Source organism: Cherax quadricarinatus, chromosome 11 (assembly GCF_038502225.1).
Source record: "Cherax quadricarinatus isolate ZL_2023a chromosome 11, ASM3850222v1, whole genome shotgun sequence".
Classification (NCBI taxonomy): Eukaryota; Metazoa; Arthropoda; class Malacostraca; order Decapoda; family Parastacidae; genus Cherax; species Cherax quadricarinatus.
The window spans coordinates 54,715,885-54,739,009 of NC_091302.1; the positions used below are offsets into that span (position 1 = coordinate 54,715,885).

Here is a 23,125-nt window from a genome sequence, read left to right on the forward strand (position 1 = left end):
GTTTAGTGTAAGTTTGTTAGTACTCATCCAGGTAGATATTTTCTGTAATTCGGTATTTACAGTATTGGCTAGCGTGACTGGGCTCGGATGGGAGAAGACGTATGTTGTGTCATCAGCAAATAGTGTGGGTTTGAGTAATTGAGAAGCATTTGGTAGGTCATTTATGTATAGGAGAAAGAGAAGAGGGCCAAGGACACTTCCCTCTCTTACCATAGCCGGTATCCTAAGCTTACTAAAATCCTTCCAAATAACCCCCCAATCATACGTTGGATACACGGGTACCCCTTGCAAAATTCCCTGACCTCCCACTACTCTCACCAACCTTTTCACTTTGATGTTATCCACCTGTTGCACTGTCAATAAAAATCTTAACATATCTTCACAAACCCGCAGGTCCTTGCCACTCCACCATTTACGTGCCTCCTCCATAACTCTTCCTACGTTAGCTCCCCTCACACCCCCTTCCCTAATATACCTCTGCTTGATATATATAGCCATTACTCTCAGTCCTAAAGGCAACAAACCTAAACCCCCTCTTTGAACATCCATCATAACTACCTCCTTACTTAACCATGCCCTCCCAAATCCCCACACAAACTTTAGCACCCTCCTCTGCATTTCCACAATGTCCTGTACTTCTAAGGGAAGAACCTCTGCCACCCCCATACCTTGCTATAGACAAGTGAATTTACCACCACTACCCTCTGATGTAAAGCTAGGTCCCTCGCATTTAAACCTCTCAGTCTACCTAATGCCTTACCCGTGACAGACTCCGAATTTACCCTTCTGCAGGCCTGCATCCCCTCCATATACCATATTCCACATACCCTGAGTCTATCAACCACTGTCCATCCTAACCCCAACCTCAAGCCCCTCCCCCTATCCAATTACCCACCTCTAGTAACCTTGATTTCACCGTATTAACTCGCATCCCTGTATTCATACCAAACATCTGAATCACTCTACCCACCCTCCTTAGCTCCTCCTTACCCCATAGCAAAACAGTAGTATCATCCACATACCCAACTATGCCCCCTTTGCACCCCTCCTCTCCTGTTCATCCATCACTCGCTCAACAGACTCATAAAAAGGATTCTGCACACACGCAAAAAGCAGCTGCAATAGCGGGCAACCCTGCCTTAAACCTCTCTCCATTGGTACACTTTCACCCAACCTCCCATTGATCTGTACCCTCACCTCCGCCTCAGCATACAGGGTGTTTACCCACCTCACTACCCCCTCCCGAAGCCCCAACCTCTCTAAGCAAACCCCTAAGAAATCTCTGTCCACGCAATCATATGCGTTCTCCCAATCTAAACCTAGTATTCCCCCTCCCATACAACTCTCTAGAAAATCCCTAATAAAACCATGTCCATCCCTCATCCTTCTTCCCAGAATCCCCAACTGCCCCCTATGTAACACTAAACCCAACACTTTCCTCATTCTGTTGCCTAAAATCTTAGTAAAAATCTTGTAATCCAAGCACATTAACGTAATTGCACAGCAATCATTCAAAACTCTGCATTCCTTCTTTTTGGGCAATAAAACCGTGACACCCATTCTTTGCGATTGTCCCATCCTCCCACTACCTAACATACAATTCAAAACCCCCACCAGACAATGCCGTACACTCCCCCAATGACACTTATAAAAATCGTTGGGTATACCATCTATCCCAGGGGTTTTACCCTGGAACAGCCCAAAAACTGCCTCCTCCACCTCCTCTACACTAATACTACTCTCGAGTCTGTCACTGTCCTGCTCACTTATAACCCTATTAAACCCCTCATCCCCAAAACGTCCCTCACCCACTCCCCCACCAACCCTCCTCCATTTCTCCCTAAACCAGAAATTGGCATACAAACTAATATGTTCTGCGGTGGATAGGCCTTGACCCTCCTCAAATCCCCCCCCCCCGCTGTTCCTGCCACTATATACACCAAGGTGGTTTTCGTCTGCCTTTCCTTAAACTTCCTGAGTACAAATCCCGATGGCCTATCCCCCCTTAAAACATCCTCCAACCCCGCCCTAACTCTAATTGCCTCAAACTTTTCATTATGGATTTCCGCCAACCTATTTCACAAACGTTCCATGTCCTCACTCTGCCCCACTCGGTCCTCTGCATAACAGTCATTTAACTGACCTTCAAGATAATTTTGTAGACCATAGCTCCACCTCGCCATCTCCTTACCCCGTACTTCAAAAAAAATTCACGATTCCAACTTTAGCCCTCATTCCCCACCAATCCAGCAAATCCATCTCCCTATTCCTAGTCTCCCAAAAGGATTTCCACCAATCCTCAAATCCTGTAGTGTCACCCTCGTCCCTAAGGAGCCTCACATTTAATTTCCAGTATCCCGTATGAACTCACACTATACCATCTACCCTCAAATCTGCTATAACAGCACGATGATCAGAAAAACCCACATCTATAGTCCTCACCCTCTCCACACCTATTCCCTGCCTAACATAAATTCTATCTAACCGTGCCTCATATCCCCTACAGATAAAAGTGTGCTCCACTCCATATCCCCTACTCCCCACCACATCTACCACTCCAACATCCGGCAAAACGTCTCTCAGAGCCCCCAAAACACAACCTGCCCCCCTCAGAACCACATCCCCATTCCTAATTACACAATTCCAATCCCCGCCAAGCACTGTAATAGCCGGCAAACCTCTCAAATGATACACCAAGACATCGCGTACAAAATCCACCTTCACCCCTAGCATTACTAGTTGCTGGCATGTACACACCTACAAAACAAACCCTCCTGGCCCCCCAAAACCCATCCACCCTGACAACCCTCCCACCCCCCCCTCCTCCCAACCCAGGATACGCAAAGGACTGGTCTCCTTTACCGCCACAGCCACACCTCCTTTCAACCTCAAAGTATCACTGGTAAACAACCTTCTCTTAGCTGGAGACTTCAACATCAACCTTGGCTTACTAGATGATCAGCCTGTAACTGATTTCATCAACAATATGAACAACACACTTCTCATACCAACAATAACTAAACCAACCAGGCTCACTGAGACAAGTGCAACCATAATAGACCACATATGGACCAATATACTAGCCCCCCTTAAATCAGGGATAATCACAGATAGCACTACAGGCCTGGTGGCCTGGTGGCTAAAGCTCCCGCTTCACACACGGAGGGCCCGGGTTCGATTCCCGACGGGTGGAAACATTTCGACACGTTTCCTTACACCTGTTGTCCTGTTCACCTAGCAGCAAATAGGTACCTGGGTGTTAGTCGACTGGTGTGGGTCGCATCCTGGGGGACAAGATTAAGGACCCCAATGGAAATAAGTTAGACAGTCCTCGATGACGCACTGACTTTCTTGGGTTATCCTGGGTGGCTAACCCTCCGGGGTTAAAAATCCGAACGAAATCTTATCTTATCTTACCCTACCTTCCTCCTGACAAACATTAGTAAACCACCACTTGAATACAACAAAGTCTCATTTAGACTCCATGACGAGGCCTCAGTAAGGAAGTTCACAGCTGACCTAGAGACTGTTGATTGGCCTACAGAATTCTCCAAGGCCAATGGTATTGATGACTGGACAGACATCTTTCTTAACAAATTACTTAGACTATACAACAAACATTGTCCTATAAAAACAAAACAGATCACAAACAAACGGCTTGGTTGCCCATGGCTAACCAGCACCATTCTGAAATCCATTGACAAGAAACACCAATATGAAAAGCAATATAGACAGGGCTTAATACACAAAGATATTCTTAAACACTATTCATCAGCTCTCACCAAAGTAATAAAAAAAGCCAAACAACTATACTACTCCAGTAGATTCACAGACACTAGAGGATATAAAAAAGACCTGGAAAACACTCTCTCAGATTCTAGAGACCCACAAACTGAGAAAAACCAAGAATATTGTCCTAACTAAACCTAATGAAACACCACTACATCCCACTGACACAGCTAACAAGATAAACGACTTCTTCTCAAACATAGGATCTAATCTCGCCAGTAAAATCCCACATACCAATGCCCATGCCGGGGACTACCTATATGGAAATTTCCCTAATTCCTTCTATCTTGCACCAACTGAGCCCACGGAAGTCATTGAGATCATAAAGTCACTTAAAAATAACTCGGGGAATCTGTCTCATGTCCCACCATTACTGTACAAGCGAGCGGCCCATGTCCTTTCGCATGCTATTTCATTACTTTTTAACAAGTCAATAGAGACTAGCACCTTCCCGAAACTACTCAAGATGGCAAGGGTTACACAAATACATAAAGGTGGTGACCCTACAGACTTAAACAACTATAGGCCAATATCTAACTTACCATTGCTATCCAAAATCTTTGAGAAACTTGTGCACAGGAGACTGTATTCATTTATAACGGCTCAGAACATACTCAACCCCTGCCAGTTTGGATTCAGGAAAAATAAAAGCACTAATGATGCAATCATAAAAATGCTAGATCTGCTTTACACAGCACTGGAAAATAAGGAATATCTACTAGGAATTTTTATTGACCTAAGAAAAGCTTTTGACACAGTAAACCACGAAATCCTACTCCACAAACTTGACCACTACGGTACAAGAGGCCATGCGCTTGCTTATTTCAAATCTTACATTACTAATAGGTATCAGTACGTCACCATTAAAGACACAGCATCAGCAACACGGCCACTTGATACTGGAGTTCCGCAGGGAAGTGTCCTTGGTCCCCTGCTCTTCCTCATATACATCAATGACCTACCAAACGTATCCCAACACCTAAAACCCATTCTCTTTGCTGATGACACGACTTATGTCATCTCTCACCCTAATCTTGCCACCCTTAACACCATTGTGAATGAGGAGCTGATTAAAATATCGACTTGGATGACAGCCAACAAACTTACGCTTAACACTGACAAAACTTACTATATTATGTTTGGTAGCAGAGCAGGAGATGCACAAATTAACATTAAGATTGACAACACTCTAATTACCAGAAATAATGGGGGAAAATTCTTAGGCTTATACCTTGACAATAACCTGAATTTCAGCACCCATATCCAGCATATAGCCAAAAAAGTATCCAAAACGGTTGGGATCCTCTCCAAGATACGATACTACGTGCCGCAAAATGCCCTTCTCACACTATACCACTCACTTATTTATCCATACCTCACCTATGCTATTTGTGCTTGGGGATCAACTGCAGCAACACACCTAAAGCCAATAATAACCCAACAAAAAGCTGCAGTAAGAATAATCACTAAATCCCATCCCTGGCAGCACACCCCCCCACTCTTCAAAGATCTAAACTTACTCCCAGTTCAGTACATCCACACTTACTACTGTGCAATCTATATCTACAGGGCCTTAAACTCTAATATCAACCTTGACCTTAAACGCTTTCTTGATAGTTGTGACAGAACCCACAGGCATAACACCAGAAACAAACATCTCTACGACATTCCCCGTGTCCGACTAAACCTTTACAAAAATTCAATGTATGTCAAAGGCCCTAAAATCTGGAATACCCTACCTGAGAACTCTAGAACTGCAGACACATTCATCACCTTCAAAACTACCATTAGAAAACATCTTATCTCCCTGATACACCCCGTCAACTAACTTCATGAATACCACCTGGTGGTTCACACTTACACTCGCACACTCATTTGACCATAAACAGTAATATTAATCTCAGTCTTAATATAATGAATCCTGTGATACTCCAATACTGAAACTATATACTGTGCCAAAACAAAAGCATTCACACTGCTAAACTCACAAAATAGTATTTAGTCACTTAGCCATAATACCAACTTACCTCATAATCTGTAATATTTTACATTTAAGAATAAAACTAAGTATGCCCGAAATGCCTAGCCATGCTAAGCGTTCTAGTGGTACACTCTGTAATCTCAATTTTACTACATGTTAAACCAAACAATAACCAAATTTCTGTAAACCCAGCATTGTAATCCTTATAGAGAATAAACTTTGAATTTGAATTTGAATTTGAATATAACCTTTCAAAACCAACTCACATCCTAACCTATGGTTATGTTCCTGCAAAAAACAGACATCAATACTAAATCTCCTTAAAAACCACTCTAACCATACCCTCTTGGCCTCAGTCTTAAGACCGTTTACATTGAAAGTTACACACCTGAAATTACAAGAATGGCAGCCTACCCCTATGCCGCTGAGGCTTACTTGATCCTCCTTTCATAGGTCTCGGTCCACCAGCAATCCCTCGTTCCTGCCTTCCTGTCCCTTCCCGCCGATCTTTCCATTGCTTCCCCCCCCCTCCCTGTCTCGCCGTTTCCACCACAGCTGCCCAAACCTTCTTCCCAGGCCGCTGAGCTGGTGTGAGGACCTCATCCATGTCTGATGCCCCCGCTGATCTCTTGCGGGAGCTACCCTCTACACATATCTTCTTCAATCGCATCTTCTTGATGGACCTCCACCACCACATTGCTCTCCATCCTAACCTCACTCAAGTCTTCCTTACGCCGTTTCTGATCGTCCATCACCTTGACATCACCTAACCTCACATCGTCTTCCACACCATGGTCCGACTCTTCCAAAAAATCCTTCAGCACAGCTTCCAAAATCCCTTCCTGAGCTGAATCTGTAGTACCTAACGGTCTGTCTGACAGCGATATTCCCACCCCCATTTCCTCTGGTAGTGTAACACACATCTCCAAGGCCACCTCTGCTCTTTCAGCCTCCTCACTCCATAGGCTCTTTCCCCGGCCTTCCAATCACCTGTCATAACGTCCAAGGCTTCTAACTGTTTGTTTTCAGAAACTTTTTCTGGAACCCTAGGGCCCTGTCTCCTGGGGCATTGTGCCGCCATGTGCTCATAAGAGTCACATAAACGGCACGTCTTCCGCTGCCCTGCATAGTGTACAAAAACCTGAGTTCTATAACCATGCAATGTGACGTACGATGGTATCGGCCTCCTCAGGGTCATTCTCAGTGTGAAGGATCCTTCCGGCAGCCCCTCGTAGGGGCCGTCCCTCCACATTCCCATGCTCGCCGAGTGTACAGTCCCATAACCACTGAACACATCCTGTAGGCTGTATGCTGTCGCTTCAAAAGGTACATTCCGTACCTTCACCCAAGTAAAATACTTAGAAACATCATGCAAGCATACTTCCACTGCCAAATTGACGCTCCTCCTCACTTTCTTGAAATTCGTCGACGATGCTGAAGTAGAAGTCGGCCCTCATGAACTTCACGAAGACCCTTGACATACCATTTAGCGCCACACCATACAACTCTTCATTGGGGATGCCATAAACGTCCTTGATAATGCTTGGCAGGAGAACGTTCATCGTGGCGCTACTTAAAGATCCCCTGATCAGCTCGATGCAGACAGGATTTATGCGCCGGCTCATTCGGTCCGCCATCTTGGTGCTAATGCTATGTTTTCCTCACCAGGTGGCGTGCAAGAGAAACTGTAGAAGCGTCCTCTCTCCCCGCAGGTCGAGAGACGAATGTGTCAATATTTTATACCATTTATTTCCATCCAGTCAAATGCCTTGAAAGAAGAGCACTGCAGGAGATTTAAGAGCCCACAAGGAGTAAGACCAAAAACATAACTTTCCTTGATAAATTAGACACAAGTGCAACACTTGGGTATCTTTATTGAGGAAACGTTTCGCCACACAGTAACTTCATCAGTCCATACAAAGAAGAATGGTGAAGAACAGAAGGAGTTTGAGGCAATCAGTCCCTCAGCTTTAAGTCGATGCAATGTCAATCAGTATTGAAAAGAATGCAGAATATGGCTGTGACTGATTACATTGACTCAAGGCTGAGGGACTGATTACCTCAAACTCCTTGTGTTCTTCATTCTTCTTTGTATGGACTGATGAAGCCACTATGTGACAAAACGTTTCATCAATAAAGATACTCAAGTGTTGTACATGTATCTGATTTATCAACTTGTCGGTTCTCTGAACTATTTATGTACATAACTTTCCTTGTATGAACCTTAGTCCTAGTTTTGTCTCTGTAGATGCCTTCCTTTTCCCATTATATTGTCAAACTGCTCCAAACTTCAGAACACACCTGACTTAACCTAATTATTTTTCTCCCCTTTCTACCTCTTTTCCTTTCCCTTTTTTTTCCTGTTTCTTGTTTTGGGTTTCCTTTCTTCTGCCTTGGGTGTTTTATCCTTTACACCCCCATCCCCCCTGTGTTTTTGGTCTTACCCCTTGTGGGCTCTTAGCTCTCCTGCAGTGCTCCTCTTTCATGGCCTTTGACTGACTCCACTACTGCTACTTCCTTCCCTGCTACCTTTGGCTCCTACCTTCTCTCTCCCTTTCTATTTCTTGTCCCGCCAACCACTCTCCCTACTTCACACTACCACTACTTCTACTACCAGCCTTACCTCTACCACTACTACTTCCACTACCTGCCCTACTTCTACTACTACTTCCACCTTGAGGTTCCTGAACCTGTATTCCCTGGAACGCAGGAGAGAGAGATACATGATTATATACACCTGGAAAATCCTAGAGGGACTAGTACCGAACTTGCACACGAAAATCACTCACTACGAAAGCAAAAGACTTGGCAGACGATGCAACATCCCCCCAATGAAAAGCAGGGGTGTCACTAGCACGTTAAGAGACCATACAATAAGTGTCAGGGGCCCGAGACTGTTCAACTGACTCCCAGCATACATAAGGGGGATTACCAACAGACCCCTGGCAGTCTTCAAGCTGGCACTGGACAAGCACCTAAAGTCGGTTCCTGACCAGCCGGGCTGTGGCTCGTACGTTGGTTTGCGTGCAGCCAGCAGCAACAGCCTGGTTGATCAGGCTCTGATCCACCAGGAGGCCTGGTCACAGACCGGGCCGCGGGGGCGTTGACCCCCGGAACTCTCTCCAGGTCTCCATCCCTGCCAGCTTGCCTATATATACTGGTTCCTCCTTTCCTTTCTGTTAAAAAAAAATTGTTATAACTATAACCATAATTTTTCAGGGGGAGGGTGGACCGGTAAGCCAGCGGAAGGCCTCGGTCAGATGGCCAAAAGGTTTAATGACGGGTCATCATATATATCTAAGACCCGCGTCAGGAAACACTTGTCCTGTTTCCTGACCAACCTTACCTAACCTTTCTTTTCTGTTTGTGTGACTTTGTAAATGGTGCAAGTCGGACTGAAACGTCGTCGTAAGCTCCTCCTCTCTCTTATGTGCGGGGTTATTTGTGTATTGTTCCAGTCACGGTATTGTGTCTTTTTGTTCTTTAATATTTCTTCAGTTTCAGAGTGGTCGAGAAATGGAATGATCTCGATGAGGAAGTGGTGGAGGATTTGGATTTTTTTTATATTTTGCCACCGAAGTGGCTAGTTTATTGTGCACCCCATATCCATCCTGTGGCAGGCTTCACCATGCCTAGCTTTAAGATAAGATAAGATTTCGTTCGGATTTTTAACCCCGGAGGGTTAGCCACCCAGGATAACCCAAGAAAGTCAGTGCGTCATCGAGGACTGTCTAACTTATTTCCATTGGGGTCCTTAATCTTGTCCCCCAGGATGCGACCCACACCAGTCGACTAACACCCAGGTACCTATTTTCTGCTAGGTGAACAGGACAACAGGTGTAAGGAAACGTGTCGAAATGTTTCCACCCGCCGGGAATCGAACCCGGGCCCTCCGTGTGTGAAGCGGGAGCTTTAGCCACCAGGCCACCGGGCCTTAAAGCTTTAAAGCTAGGTACTAATGGCCCACAAGGTTATGAGGGAGTGCATCTAGCAATTAGCGCTTTAAGAGGCGGGGCTACGATCTGAGAGTCGACCCCCTGCAACCACAAATACGTGAGTACAAATAGAGGAGTACACAGAGTTCGCAGATGACCTGAAACTAGTGAGGACTACAAACAGAAGCAGACCAGGAAAGACCTACGGATTTGGACAAGCTTCAGGACTGGTCTGACAAGTGGCTATTAGAATTTAACCATAGTACATGCAAAATTATGACCATCGAGGAAGGGCAAAGACGGTTGTAAACAGAGTATAAGTTCGGGGACAAAGGATGCAAGTCTCCGTGAAAGAGGAAGACCTCGAGGTGAAAATAGTTCCGAGTATATCGCCTGAGGCGCACATCGACCGTATAACCGCCACAGCAAAAGCGAAACTGGAACCGACATCTGGAAAAGCTTGTCAAGAAGCTAAAAAAAAAAAAAAAGTGTAAATGTCTGCAACGAGACTAGTTTCAAATTTAAAGGGTATAAGCTATGTGGGGAGGCTAAAGAAAATAAGCCTGATGATATGAAAAAAAACCCAGAAGGGCCAGGGGTGGCACGATTATGGCGTAGAAAATGCTAAAAGAGGTTGACATGGTGGATAGAGTAGGTCTGAGAGGCGGGTCTCGGGTACACGAACACAGGTAAATCTGGAAATAGTTCTTTTGCCTTAAAATGATCAGGAAGTAGAAAGACTTATACGTACAACGAAGTGGCGGAGGCAGGATCTAAACCTAACTTTAATAATAGGCATAATAGGTACACAAATAACCCGCACATAAAAGAGAGAAGCTCACGACGACGTTTTGGTCCGACTTGGACCATTGACGAAGTCACGGGTTATTTGTGTATCGTTCCAGTCACGGTATTGTGCCTTTTTTGTTATTTAGGCATAATAGGGCTCGTGTACACCCAACTATTATATTCCTCTGTACAACCATGTAATTTGTCAAAATAATAAATCTAATCTAATCCAGTCTAGGTAGTAATGAGGGAACCCAGTAGCAGCAGCGAAGAGGCGGTATCAGGAGTTGATAATCGACCCCAACAATCATAAATAAAAGTGCACATAGGTGAGTACATACTATAATATTGTTTCCAGGTGTCCTTGAGGGTACCAGGATCACAGTTCACCACCCAGGCTACAGAGTTTCCAGTCAGTATCACCTTGGTGTTGTCAACCTTGTAGTTCTTCGTGGAGTCTCCGACCTTCAGTGTTATATGTGTATGATTAAGCTAAAGAGGAAAAAAAAACAGGAGAAAATTAGAGTTTATATGAATTTATACTGGTTGTGTTTTGTGTGTAGATGTTTTGTTGTGAAGATTGTATACACACCCACAACAACTATGATATACTAAGCAAATTTCCTAAATTTGCTTGTAACAGATAAGATAGATATGTAGATAAATATCCATATGTATTCCTGTTAACCCTTTGGGGCCTAGTTCCTAGGCCTTTTGTGTATCCATATGCTCTTGCGCTACCGTCCACAGGGTGGATATGGGGTGCACAATAAACTAGCCATTTCGGTGGCAAAATCTAAATCTGACTTGTTCAACCCATTGTGTGACGATAATAAATTTGTTGAGTTAGGCATAAGAATTAACAACTGGGCGTCTACACTGCAAACTGAATTGTTTGCAATCCTAATGGCGCTAAAGCTAACCTATGACACTGAGCTTGACTCTATCATCATTACTGATTCTATGTCATCATTGAAGGCTCTTGGCTCATATAATGACTCCAACAACATGCTCATTGGGGAAGCCAGGTATAGATACTCAAAAATTAGGGACAAAGGAATTAATGTACAATTGCTATGGATCCCATCACACATTGGATTACTCCTTCATGATAAAGTTGATATGTTAGCCAAGAAGAGTATCGAGAAGGAGAATGTAGAATATAACTTTGGTATAACTGTGTCTAGCATTAGGAATAATATTAGGAGAGAAGTAAATAATGAAAATGATTGTTATAGGAATGCAGTTAGAAGCCTGAGTAGATCTATAACCCACTATGATAACATGAACGTAGATAAGTATGTTTATGGAGCAACTTGCAATGTGAACAGACTGACTGATGTTGTAGTGGACAGGCTTAGGCTTGGTTACAAGTACTTCTGGCAGTTTGGGAGACACACAGATGATGATCAAACTAAATGTAAATTATGTGATCAGGCACATGGTCACTCTCTTGAACACTTTGTGCTTAATTGTCCACTTACTGAGGAATACAGAGACAGACAGTATAATAACCTATGTGACATGTCAAGATATCTTATTAATGAAAATAAGATACCAAATATACTAAGCAAATTTCCTAAATTTGCTTGTAACAGATAAGTGAACTATAGATATGTAGATATAAATCCATATGTATTCCTGTTAACCCTTTGGGGCCTAGTTCCTAGGCCTTTTGTGTATCCATATGCTCTCGCGCTACCGTCCACAGGATGGATATGGGGTGCACAATAAACTAGCCACTTCGGTGGCAAAATCTAAATCTAATCTGTGACTTTTTACCCTTCGAGAGTAGTTAGTGTTTTAATATTGGTGAAAGGTTTTTGGTTCAAGGAAATAGAACTATTCTTTCCTCGTTACCCCATTCCTCCCATTCCCAAAGAGCTAATGACCCCTATGAGTTTAGTGCTCCCTCTTCAATATTATAATAAAGAAAATTATATCAAAGCTCTAGATTCGAAGCCTGGACAAGGTGATCAAAATGCTCTGGGCAAAAAAACTCTCAAGAATAAATTTATTGTTCCTCAGGTGATTTACACACAACTTAAAAAATCATTATTTTCGTAGTAACTGGCAACAAGTAACACCAAACAAAATCCACTAACTTCAACATGCAGCTGGTGCCAGAAGGAGTCCAGGGAGGAGGTAATAATGTGAGTATCCTTGTTCTTGGTGTTGTTGGACCAGTTAAAGTGGGTGGTCATGTTCATCTCTTTTTCTGAGGTGGTATTCACCATAGACACATTAAACGACGTTTTTTTAACAGTAATGGAGTTCAGGAAGACAGGACAAGCTGCAGGCGAGATAATAATATATGGTGAAAATTTATTGGTTTTAATATTTACATGATTATTAACACTAGGATTGTAAACTCTGGGTAATACCAGGTTGTAAAGCACTGTGGCGTATTTATATTATGGATCTTTTTATAAGTTGTCTCACATGATGTGACTTACAATATACCTACGCATAATTATCTATTACCTGCTGGACAGCAGGGAAGAGAGACCTACCTTCATGACAGTTGTGAACCAGATAAATGGGACCTCTGGTTGGTGTCACCGTTATGTAGGAAGATTTGTCATCCAATAGTGTTTTTGAGCACACCACATTAGTCCCGTTGATAATCAAAGTCTTGTTGCTGACAGACAAATGAATATGCTGCCACTCAAAATATTTATCGCTGGCAAATTTTTTTATTTCGCTTGACTCTGTTAATTTGTTGTTTTTGTAGCAAGCCACAGAAGAAAAATTTAGAATTTGAACGTTTGCAGATAATATGGCTTCTTCCAAATTTTTATAAATAGTGAAATTAATTCCAGAGAGAACTTGGTCGATAGATTTTTCAGGAAGGAAGCCAAGGACCAACTCTCCGTCCTTGAAGCGGTACTTGGCTGAGGTCTGGTTCTGCTCTATGTGCTTCACTATACAACCTGTTGGAGATAATGAGATTATTATTATTATTATAATCAAGGGGAAGCGCTAAACCCGGAGGATTATACAGCGCCTAGGAGGGGGGGATGTGGAAGGCATTCAGGCTTAATTCGGGGAACTGGAGCACAGATCCAATTCCCTAAATCAAGAGCCCCTCACCAACATGGAGATAATGAGAGTGAGATCGCAACGTTGTACAGCTGGAAACATTAGGACGTATTTCCATAATCCCTTTTTCAGGTATTAAATTATCCTGACTAGTTTTGTACAGGTGATATGTAACTTTAATAACCCTCAGTGTAGTTGATAGGCTTTAAACCAACAACAACAAAAAAAAAAATGACCAGTGAAGAGACTTACCAGCTTCGTCAGTCATTTCCTCGCCAACAGCCACTGTAGCAAAGAACACAAGACCTATATACAGCCACCAGTCCCATCCATTTCCAGCGATAGGTTGGCCAGCAGCAGCAATAGGCTTGGAAGACCTGTCTCCACTTATAGGACGTTTATCATCATTGTCAGGTCCATTGCCATTAAAAGGCCATCCAGTATTCTGCTGAGAGTTTGTTAGTGCCATTGTGCGGCTTCTGACATCGGCAGGAGTATGACCAGCCCTAAGTTGTATGACCTGTCCTTAGCACTGCAGCTGGTAGTGTGACCTGTTCTTGGCACTGTAGCTGGTAGTGTGACTTGTTCTTGGCACTGTAGCTGGAAATAAGACCTGTCCTTACCACAGTAGCTCGGAATATGACCTGGCCTTGACACTTCAGCTAGTAGTATGACCCGCCCTTTTCACTGAAGCTGTTTGCATGACCTGTCCTTGGCACTGACTGGTAGTATGATCTGTTTTCAACACTGTAGCTCGAATATGACTTATTCTTGACACTGCAGCCAGTAGAATGACCTGTTTATGGCACTGTAGCCAGTAGTGACATGATCAGCACTGTAGCCAATAGTAACCTGTTCTAAGCGCTGTAGCCGATAGTGACTTGGCCTAGGCACTGTAGCCAGTAGAATAACCTGTCCTTGACACTGTAGACAGTAGTATTACCTGTTCTTGGCACTGTAGACAGTAGTATTACCTGTTCTTGGCACTGTAGACAGTAGTATTACCTGTTCTTAGCACTGTAGACAGCAGTATCACCTGTTCTTGGTACTGCAGATGTTGTATGGCCCGTTCTTGGCACTAGCCAATAATATGACCTGTCCCTGGCACTGCAATCAGTAATATGACCTGTTCTTGGCACTGCAGCTCATAGTATGACCTGTTCTTGGTACTGTAGCCATTAGTATGATCAGTTGTAGGCATTGAAGCTGGTAGTATGGCCTATCCTTGGCACTGTAGCAGTAATGGAGCTTGCAGTACTGTGCCATACTTATCTGCAGCTAGAGGATGTAGTTCTTTCCTGTCATTCTTTATCAACTTTGCGATTATTTCTCCCCTTTACAAACTTTAAATAAAATGTTGTAATGTTGTTATTGTATTCGTGGGGAAGCACTAAACCCATAGGGGCTGAACAGTGCTGGGAAATAATAAGCTCTGATCCAGGGCAGTGGAGGGTAGCACGACAAAAGTCACCCCTTGACAATGAAGAGTTGGGTTACCATGACCACAAATTAATTATTTTTATTACATTGACAAGAAAGCACTAAAGACCATATATAACACATCACATATAGACCTTACATAAAGACCTCACATAAAGACCTAACATAAAGACCTCACATAAAGACCATATATAAAGACCATATATAAAGACCTCATATTAAGATCACATCTAAAACCACATGTAAATGCCACATACATATATAGAAGACAAATAATGCCACATATAAAGACCAAAGACCATATAAAAACCTCAATAAAGACCACAAATTGTCTTCCACCGAGGCAGGGTGACCCAAAAAGATAATACTTTCATCATCATTCAACACTTTCACCTTATACATAATTACTGTCTTTGCAGAGGCGCTCAGATACGACAGTTTAGAAATCCCTCCAAACTGCCAATTTCCCAAACCCCTCCTTTAAAGTGCACACATTGTACTTCCCATTTCCAGGACTCAAGTCCGGCTAACCGGTTTTCCTGAATCTCTTCACAAAATATTCCTCTTCTCACACTCCAACAGCTCGTCAGGTCCCAAAAACTATCTAACACGCTCACACATGCTTGCTGGAAGTCCAAGCCCCTCGCTCACAAGACCTCCTTTACCCTCTCCCTCCAACCTTTTCGAGGACAACCCCTACCCTGCCTTCCTTCCCCTACAAATTTATATGCTCTCCAAGTCATTGTACTTTGATCCATTCTCTCTAAATCACCAAACCACCTCAACAACCCCTTTTCAGCCCTCTGACTAATACTTTTATTAACGCCACACCTCCTAATTTCCACTCCGAATTCTCTGCATAATATTTACACCACACATTGCCCTTAGACAAGACATCTCCACTGCCTCCAGCTGCCTCCTTGCTGCAGCATTTGCAACCCAAGCTTCACACCCATAAAAGAGTATTGGTACCACTGTACTTTCATACATTCCCTTCTTTGCCTCCATGGATAACATTTTTTGTCTCCACAGAAAAAAAATCCCCCCCCAGTACCAACAATACCACCAGTCCGATAACATTCTTCTTTGCAAATATACAGGGTCTAAAGCCAGCAACAAACAACAAAATACCTTTCATCCGTGGACTGCTTGCAGAGGCAAAGGCAATGTTCGCGGCTTTCACTGAGACCCACATAAAGGATCACTTGGACAACGAAATATGGATCCCAGGTTACAACCTATACAGATGTGACAGAGTGAACAGGCAAAAGGGGGGGGTTGGCCTGTACATTGCAGAGTCACTTGTTTGCACAGAACTGCTAAATGCCTCAAATGATGTAGTGGAAGTTTTAGCAGTAAAGGTCGAGAACCAAAACCTAGTCATTGTGGTAGTCTACAAGCCTCCGGATGCAACATCCCAGCAATTCCAGGAACAGCTGTTAAAAATTGACAACTGTCTGGAAAACCTTCCAGCTCCTGCACCCAACATCTTGCTCCTGGGGGATTTCAACTTAAGGCACCTAAAATGGAGGAATATAGCAAATAATATTGTTGCAGTAATAACACCAGGAGGCAGCTCTGATGAAAACACACACTCACGTGAGCTTTTAAATCTCTGCACAAAATTCAATTTAAACCAGCAAATAATAGAGCCTACTAGACTGGAGAATACACTAGACCTCATCTTCACTAACAATGATGATCTGATAAGAAATGTCACCATATCAAAAACAATATACTCAGATCACAACATAATTGAGGTTCAGTCATGTATGCGCGGAGCCCCAGACCGACATAATGAGATTAGTCACGAGGGAGCATTCACCAAATTCAACTTCAATAACAAAAACATAAAGTGGGACCAAGTAAACCAAGTCCTAACCGATATAAGCTGGGAAGATATACTAAGCAACACAGACCCCAACTTATGCCTAGAACAGATTAACTCGGTGGCACTCGATGTATGCACAAGGCTTATTCCTCTAAGAAAAAGGAGGAGTAGATGTAAAACAGAAAGAGACAGGCGCTCCCTTTACAGGCGACGGAAAAGAATAACAGAGCGGCTAAAAGAGGTCAATATATCTGAAATGCGTAGGGAGACACTGGTCAGAGAAATAGCAAGCATCGAACTTAAGCTAAAAGAATCCTTTAGGAGTCAGGAATCGCGGGAAGAACTAAAAGCCATAAATGAAATCGAAAGAAACTCAAAGTATTTCTTCTCCTATGCCAAATCAAAATCGAGAACAACGTCCAGTATTGGGCCCCTACTTAAACAAGATGGGTCCTACACAGATGACAGCAAGGAAATGAGTGAGCTACTCAAGTCCCAATATGACTCAGTTTTTAGCAAGCCGCTAACCAGACTGAGAGTCGAAGATCAAAATTAATTTTTTATGAGAGAGCCACAAAATTTGATTAACACAAGCCTATCCGATGTTATCCTGACGCCAAATGACTTCGAACAGGCGATAAATGACATGCCCATGCACTCTGCCCCAGGGCCAGACTCATGGAACTCTGTGTTCATCAAGAACTGCAAGAAGCCCCTATCACGAGCCTTTTCCATCCTATGGAGAGGGAGCATGGACACGGGGGTCGTCCCACAGTTACTAAAAACAACAGACATAGCCCCACTCCACAAAGGGGGCAGTAAAGCAACAGCAAAGAACTACAGACCAATAGCACTAATATCCCATATCATAAAAATCTTTGAAAGGGTCCTAAGAAGCAAGATCACCACCCATCTAGAAACCCATCAGTTACACAACCCAGGGCAACATGGGTTTAGAACAGGTCGCTCCTGTCTGTCTCAACTATTGGATCACTACGACAAGGTCCTAAATGCACTAGAAGACAAAAAGAATGCAGATGTAATATATACAGACTTTGCAAAAGCCTTCGACAAGTGTGACCATGGCGTAATAGCACACAAAATGCGTGCTAAAGGAATAACAGGAAAAGTCGGTCGATGGATCTATAATTTCCTCACTAACAGAACACAGAGAGTAGTCGTCAACAGAGTAAAGTCCGAGGCAGCTACGGTGAAAAGCTCTGTTCCACAAGGCACAGTACTCGCTCCCATCTTGTTCCTCATCCTCATATCCGACATAGACAAGGATGTCAGCCACAGCACCGTGTCTTCCTTTGCAGATGACACCCGAATCTGCATGACAGTGTCTTCCATTGCAGACACTGCAAAGCTCCAGGCGGACATCAATCAAATCTTTCAGTGGGCTGCAGAAAACAATATGTTAGGTAAGACACATATGCAACAGTTAGGTATCTTTATTATGAAACATTTCGCCTACACAGTAGGCTTCTTCAGTCAAGTACAGAAAAGTTGATAGAAGCAGAAGATACTTGAAGACGATGTAATCAGTCCATCACCCTTAAAGTTTTGAGGTGGTCAGTCCCTCAGTCTGGAGAAGAGCATTGTTCCATAGTATGAAACAATATGGAGAAGAAGTGACAGGATGGAGCTTTTTATAGCGTCAAGAGGTGAGACGTAGGCCACTAGGAGAGGTAAGAACTCAGATGTTGAGAGGTCAGGTCCCTCTCAAATCCAGCCCCTCTCACTAGTGGAAGTTGTCGAAGTTGATTGCAGGTCTGTACCAAGATACCCTTGTGTTGCAGTGGCCTACGTCTCACCTCTTGGCGCTATAAAAAGCTCCATCCTGTCACTTCTTCTCCATATTGTTTCATACTATGGAACAATGCTCTTCTCCAGACTGAGAGACTGACCACCTCAAAACTTTAAGGGTGATGGACTGATTACATCATCTTCAAGTATCTTCTGCTTCTATCAACTTTTCTGTACTTGACTGAAGAAGCCTACTGTGTAGGCGAAGCGTTTCATAATAAAGATACCTAACTGTTTCATAGGTGTCTTACCTAACAACCTGTCGGTATTTTATACCATTTTAATGTTCAGAAAACAATATGAAGTTCAACAATGAGAAATTTCAATTACTCAGATATGGTAAACATGAGGAAATTAAATCTTCATCAGAGTACAAAACAAATTCTGGCCACAAAATAGAGAGAAACACCAACGTCAAAGACCTGGGAGTGATCATGTCGGAGGATCTCACCTTCAAGGACCATAACATTGTATCAATCGCATCTGCTAGAAAAATGACAGGATGGATAATGAGAACCTTCAAAACTAGGGAGGCCAAGCCCATGATGACACTCTTCAGGTCACTTGTTCTATCTAGGCTGGAATATTGCTGCACACTAACAGCACCTTTCAAGGCAGGTGAAATTGCCGACCTAGAAAATGTACAGAGAACTTTCACGGCACGCATAACGGAGATAAAACACCTCAATTATTGGGAGCGCTTGAGGTTCCTAAACCTGTATTCCCTGGAACGCAGGAGGGAGAGATACATGATTATATACACCTGGAAAATCCTAGAGGGACTAGTACCGAACTTGCACACGAAGATCACTCACTACGAAAGCAAAAGACTTGGCAGACGATGCACCATCCCCCCAATGAAAAGCAGGGGTGTCACTAGCACGTTAAGAGACCATACAATAAGTGTCAGGGGCCCGAGACTGTTCAACTGCCTCCCAGCACACATAAGGGGGATTACCAACAGACCCCTGGCAGTCTTCAAGCTGGCACTGGACAAGCACCTAAAGTCAGTTCCGGATCAGCCGGGCTGTGGCTCGTACGTTGGTTTGCGTGCAGCCAGCAGCAACAGCCTGGTTGATCAGGCTCTGATCCACCAGGAGGCCTGGTCACAGACCAGGCCGCCGGGGCGTTGACCCCCGGAACTCTCTCCAGGTAAACTCCAGGTAAACAGATACATCAATGTACCACTCACCTTTTTTCCTTCATCAATTCTATGGTTAACCTCATCCTTCTTCTTCTTCTTCTTCTGTTGGGTTTCAGGGCCACTGACAGCATACGGCGTATTGAGCCCGAACCTCATCCTTCATAAACCCCATCCACTGATAAGTCAACTCCCAAATACAGGAGGGCCCCACTTATACGGCGGGTTAGGTTCCAGGCTACCACCGTAAAGCGGAAACCGCCGTAAAGTGGAACACCCTTTTTTTTCCACTTACAAATGCATACAAACACTAGATAAGTTTACACTAACATATATTATGTTAGCAATAGAACCAGGCATCAAAAAAACAATAAAAAAGTACAATACACACAGTGCACTCATTACTTACCTTAAAATATTTATAGTCTTAATCTAGGGTGAGACAAGTAGTATTTATTGTAAGAAATCAAGTGTGGTATGTATGGCAGTCAGCCAGGCTACCATACCAGGCCACCCCACCCACACATACTATTCTATGATATTTAAGCATCCCAGAGCGATAAAATGTATATACAGTTCACTCATTACTTACCTTAAAATATAGGGTGAGATGAGTAGTATTTATTGTAAAAAATCAAGTGTGGTATGTATGGTAGTCAGGCAGGCTACCATACCAGAGAAAGAATGAGTGCATGAGAGAGGACAGGCGCAGAGTTATGTAAACAAACCAGGCGAAGGTAAGTTTTGTAAACAGTGTACACGTCTGGTTTGTGTACAAGTTACATTGTGTACAGGTTGTCTCTACATTGATATGGTAGAATAAATAAAGAAGAACACTCCCATTCTCATGTAAATCATTTTAAGAAGAAATGATGCTCTGAGTGAAGGCAATGGAAGTAAGTCACTCTGACATTTTTGGGTTATCCTAGGTTCTCTACACATATGTTATGTATTTATGTTATGTATCGTGTTTATTATATAATTTTGAAAAAAATATCACGGATGGATTAATGAAAATGTGTATATTAACGTAATATACAACATTTAATGATACACCGAGCTCAGACAGCGTAAACAAACAAACTGAACAGGTTGTGGACGATCACTCGGTCAGGCGAAATAGACGGTATTAATACGTGTCCAGTTTTAGTTCATTCATGTACATTTGTAAGAGTTTGTGAAACTTTTACCTTATAATATTTTTATTATTATTATTATAATTAAATCACGAAACAAATACTCTTACACTGTGTACAAGTTAGTACAGAATTATAGCTATAAAGTGAAGGCATACGAAAGGAATATTTTTCTACAGTTATCCCTAGTAACAGGTGACGGGCTAGAGAAAACGTAATTCTTCCGAAACTTCTACAAACCGTTTGGTAAACATCTCATATATATTTGTATAAATTTTTATACTGTGGGTGCATGTATCATGTTTGTGTGTTACATAATGTGTTTCTTATATAATTTTGAAAAAAATATCATAGATAGATTAAGGGAAATGTCTATATTAACGTAATATGCGACATTAATGCGCCCAAGAGATTATTATTATTATTATTATTATTATTATTATTGCATCAAGAGTAGAGAGACTTAGTGATTTTAATGTGTACCTACATGCCAGCACAGTGTGTAAGTTTATTTAAGTACAGGTATACACAAGTTTAATTATCAAGTACAATACATATAAAATATACAATAACTTTAAAACACTTGAAATTTTGGAAAGTTTCCAGACATAATAAGATGTGCTCAGGGAGAATGTAAACAAACTCGGTGGGCAGCTGTGACCGTATTAGAAAGACAGGTGGGGGGAGCCGTATAGGGAGTTTTGGTCATAATTTGAAATGTCCGTATTAGCGGAACGCCGTAAAGCGAAACGCCGTAAAGCGGGGCCCTGCTGTATCTTAAAACTCTCCAATGTGATATTCAGTTTTTCTTCATCGAAATCATTTGATACCCTCATCACCTTACTCTTACCTGCATTCACTTTCAACTATCTACCTTTACACACCCTCCCAAACTCGTCCACTAACTCACGAAATCGAAATGACGCGATTGCAAACAAACCATACCACGGGTGGAGATAGAACCCGCAACCAGAGAGTCTCATAACTCCAGACCTTTGGGTTAGCCACCGGACCAGCTAGCTGGTCCAGTGGCTAACGCGACGGTCTGGAGTTTTGAGACTCTCTGATCGCGGGTTCTATCCCCGCCCATGGTATGGTTTCATCCACTAACCTTCGCAACTTTTCTTTAGAATCTCCCATAAGCACGGTATCATCAGCAAAAAAGTAACTGTGTAAACTCCCAATTTGTATTTGATTCCCCATAATTTAATCCCACCCCTCTCCCTAACACCCTAGCATTTACTTCTTTTACAACCCCATGTATAAATATATTAAACAATCATGGCGACTTTACACATCCCTGTCTAAGACGTACTTTTACTGGGAAGTAATCTCCTCTCCTACACACCCTAACCTGAGCCTATCCTCATAAAAACTCTTTACAGCATTTAGTAACTTACTACCTATTCCATACACTTGCAACATCTGCCACATTGCTCCCCTATCCACTCTACCACATGCCCTTTCTAAATCCATAAATGCAATGAAAACTTCCCTACCTTTATCTAAATACTGTTCACACATATGCTTCAATGTAAACACTTGATCTACACATCCCCTAGTCACTCTAAAGCCTCCTTGCTCACATTCATTTTTTTTTTAACACATCGGCCGTTTCCCACTGAGGCAGGGTGACCCAAAAAGAAAAAAAAAAAAAGGGAGAAAAATCATCATTCAACACTTTCACCATCACTCATACATAATCACTGTCTTTGCAGAGGCACTCTGATACGACAGTTTAGAAGTCCCTCATATTCATATTCATATGGAGCACAAAACCCACAGACACATATAGGACCTTTGGAATAGGATTATTTTATTTAGGGAGAACTGTTAAACCTGTAGGGGTCATACAGCAGCTGGAGGAAGGGGAGGCAAGTCACGTTCAATCCAAGAGAGGGGAGGACAACTTCAGTTCTTCAGATCAAGAGCCTCACAGAGGCATAAAGTAACATCCCTTGAGGAAACATAATGCTATTGTTCCCTTGAAACCATCTCTTACCCTAACTGATGTACAACACTAGAATGGCACCTCCAGAATTAACAGAAAAATTCTTAGGAAAACCACCTGATCAGACAAGAGAACTAACTGTGCAACTGTCTTTCAGCTAATACTAGTGGCAAGCAAAATGGCAGGAGCCATGTATCTTCATTTGCCACTTCTGGATCCACATGTAACTTCCAATGAAACATCAGGTGGCCAGATGACCATCTGATGTCTCACAGAGGATC

The 23,125-nt window shown here is 42.8% G+C and overlaps 1 protein-coding gene across 1 annotated transcript in view; it reads right to left on the reverse strand.

The window, feature by feature from the left end:
- Positions 1-15,809, reverse strand: part of LOC138852573 (uncharacterized) — a 34,890-nt gene extending 19,081 nt beyond the window's left edge. The window contains exons 1-4 of the mRNA XM_070084157.1: positions 13,789-15,809; positions 13,008-13,427; positions 12,600-12,787; positions 10,836-10,986 (exon numbers count right to left, since the gene is read on the reverse strand). Of these exons, the coding sequence (XP_069940258.1) occupies positions 10,836-10,986; positions 12,600-12,787; positions 13,008-13,427; positions 13,789-14,005 (976 nt within the window). The 5' untranslated portion in view covers positions 14,006-15,809. The remainder of the gene's footprint in view (positions 1-10,835; positions 10,987-12,599; positions 12,788-13,007; positions 13,428-13,788) is intronic.
- Between the last annotated feature and the right edge of the window lie 7,316 nt (positions 15,810-23,125).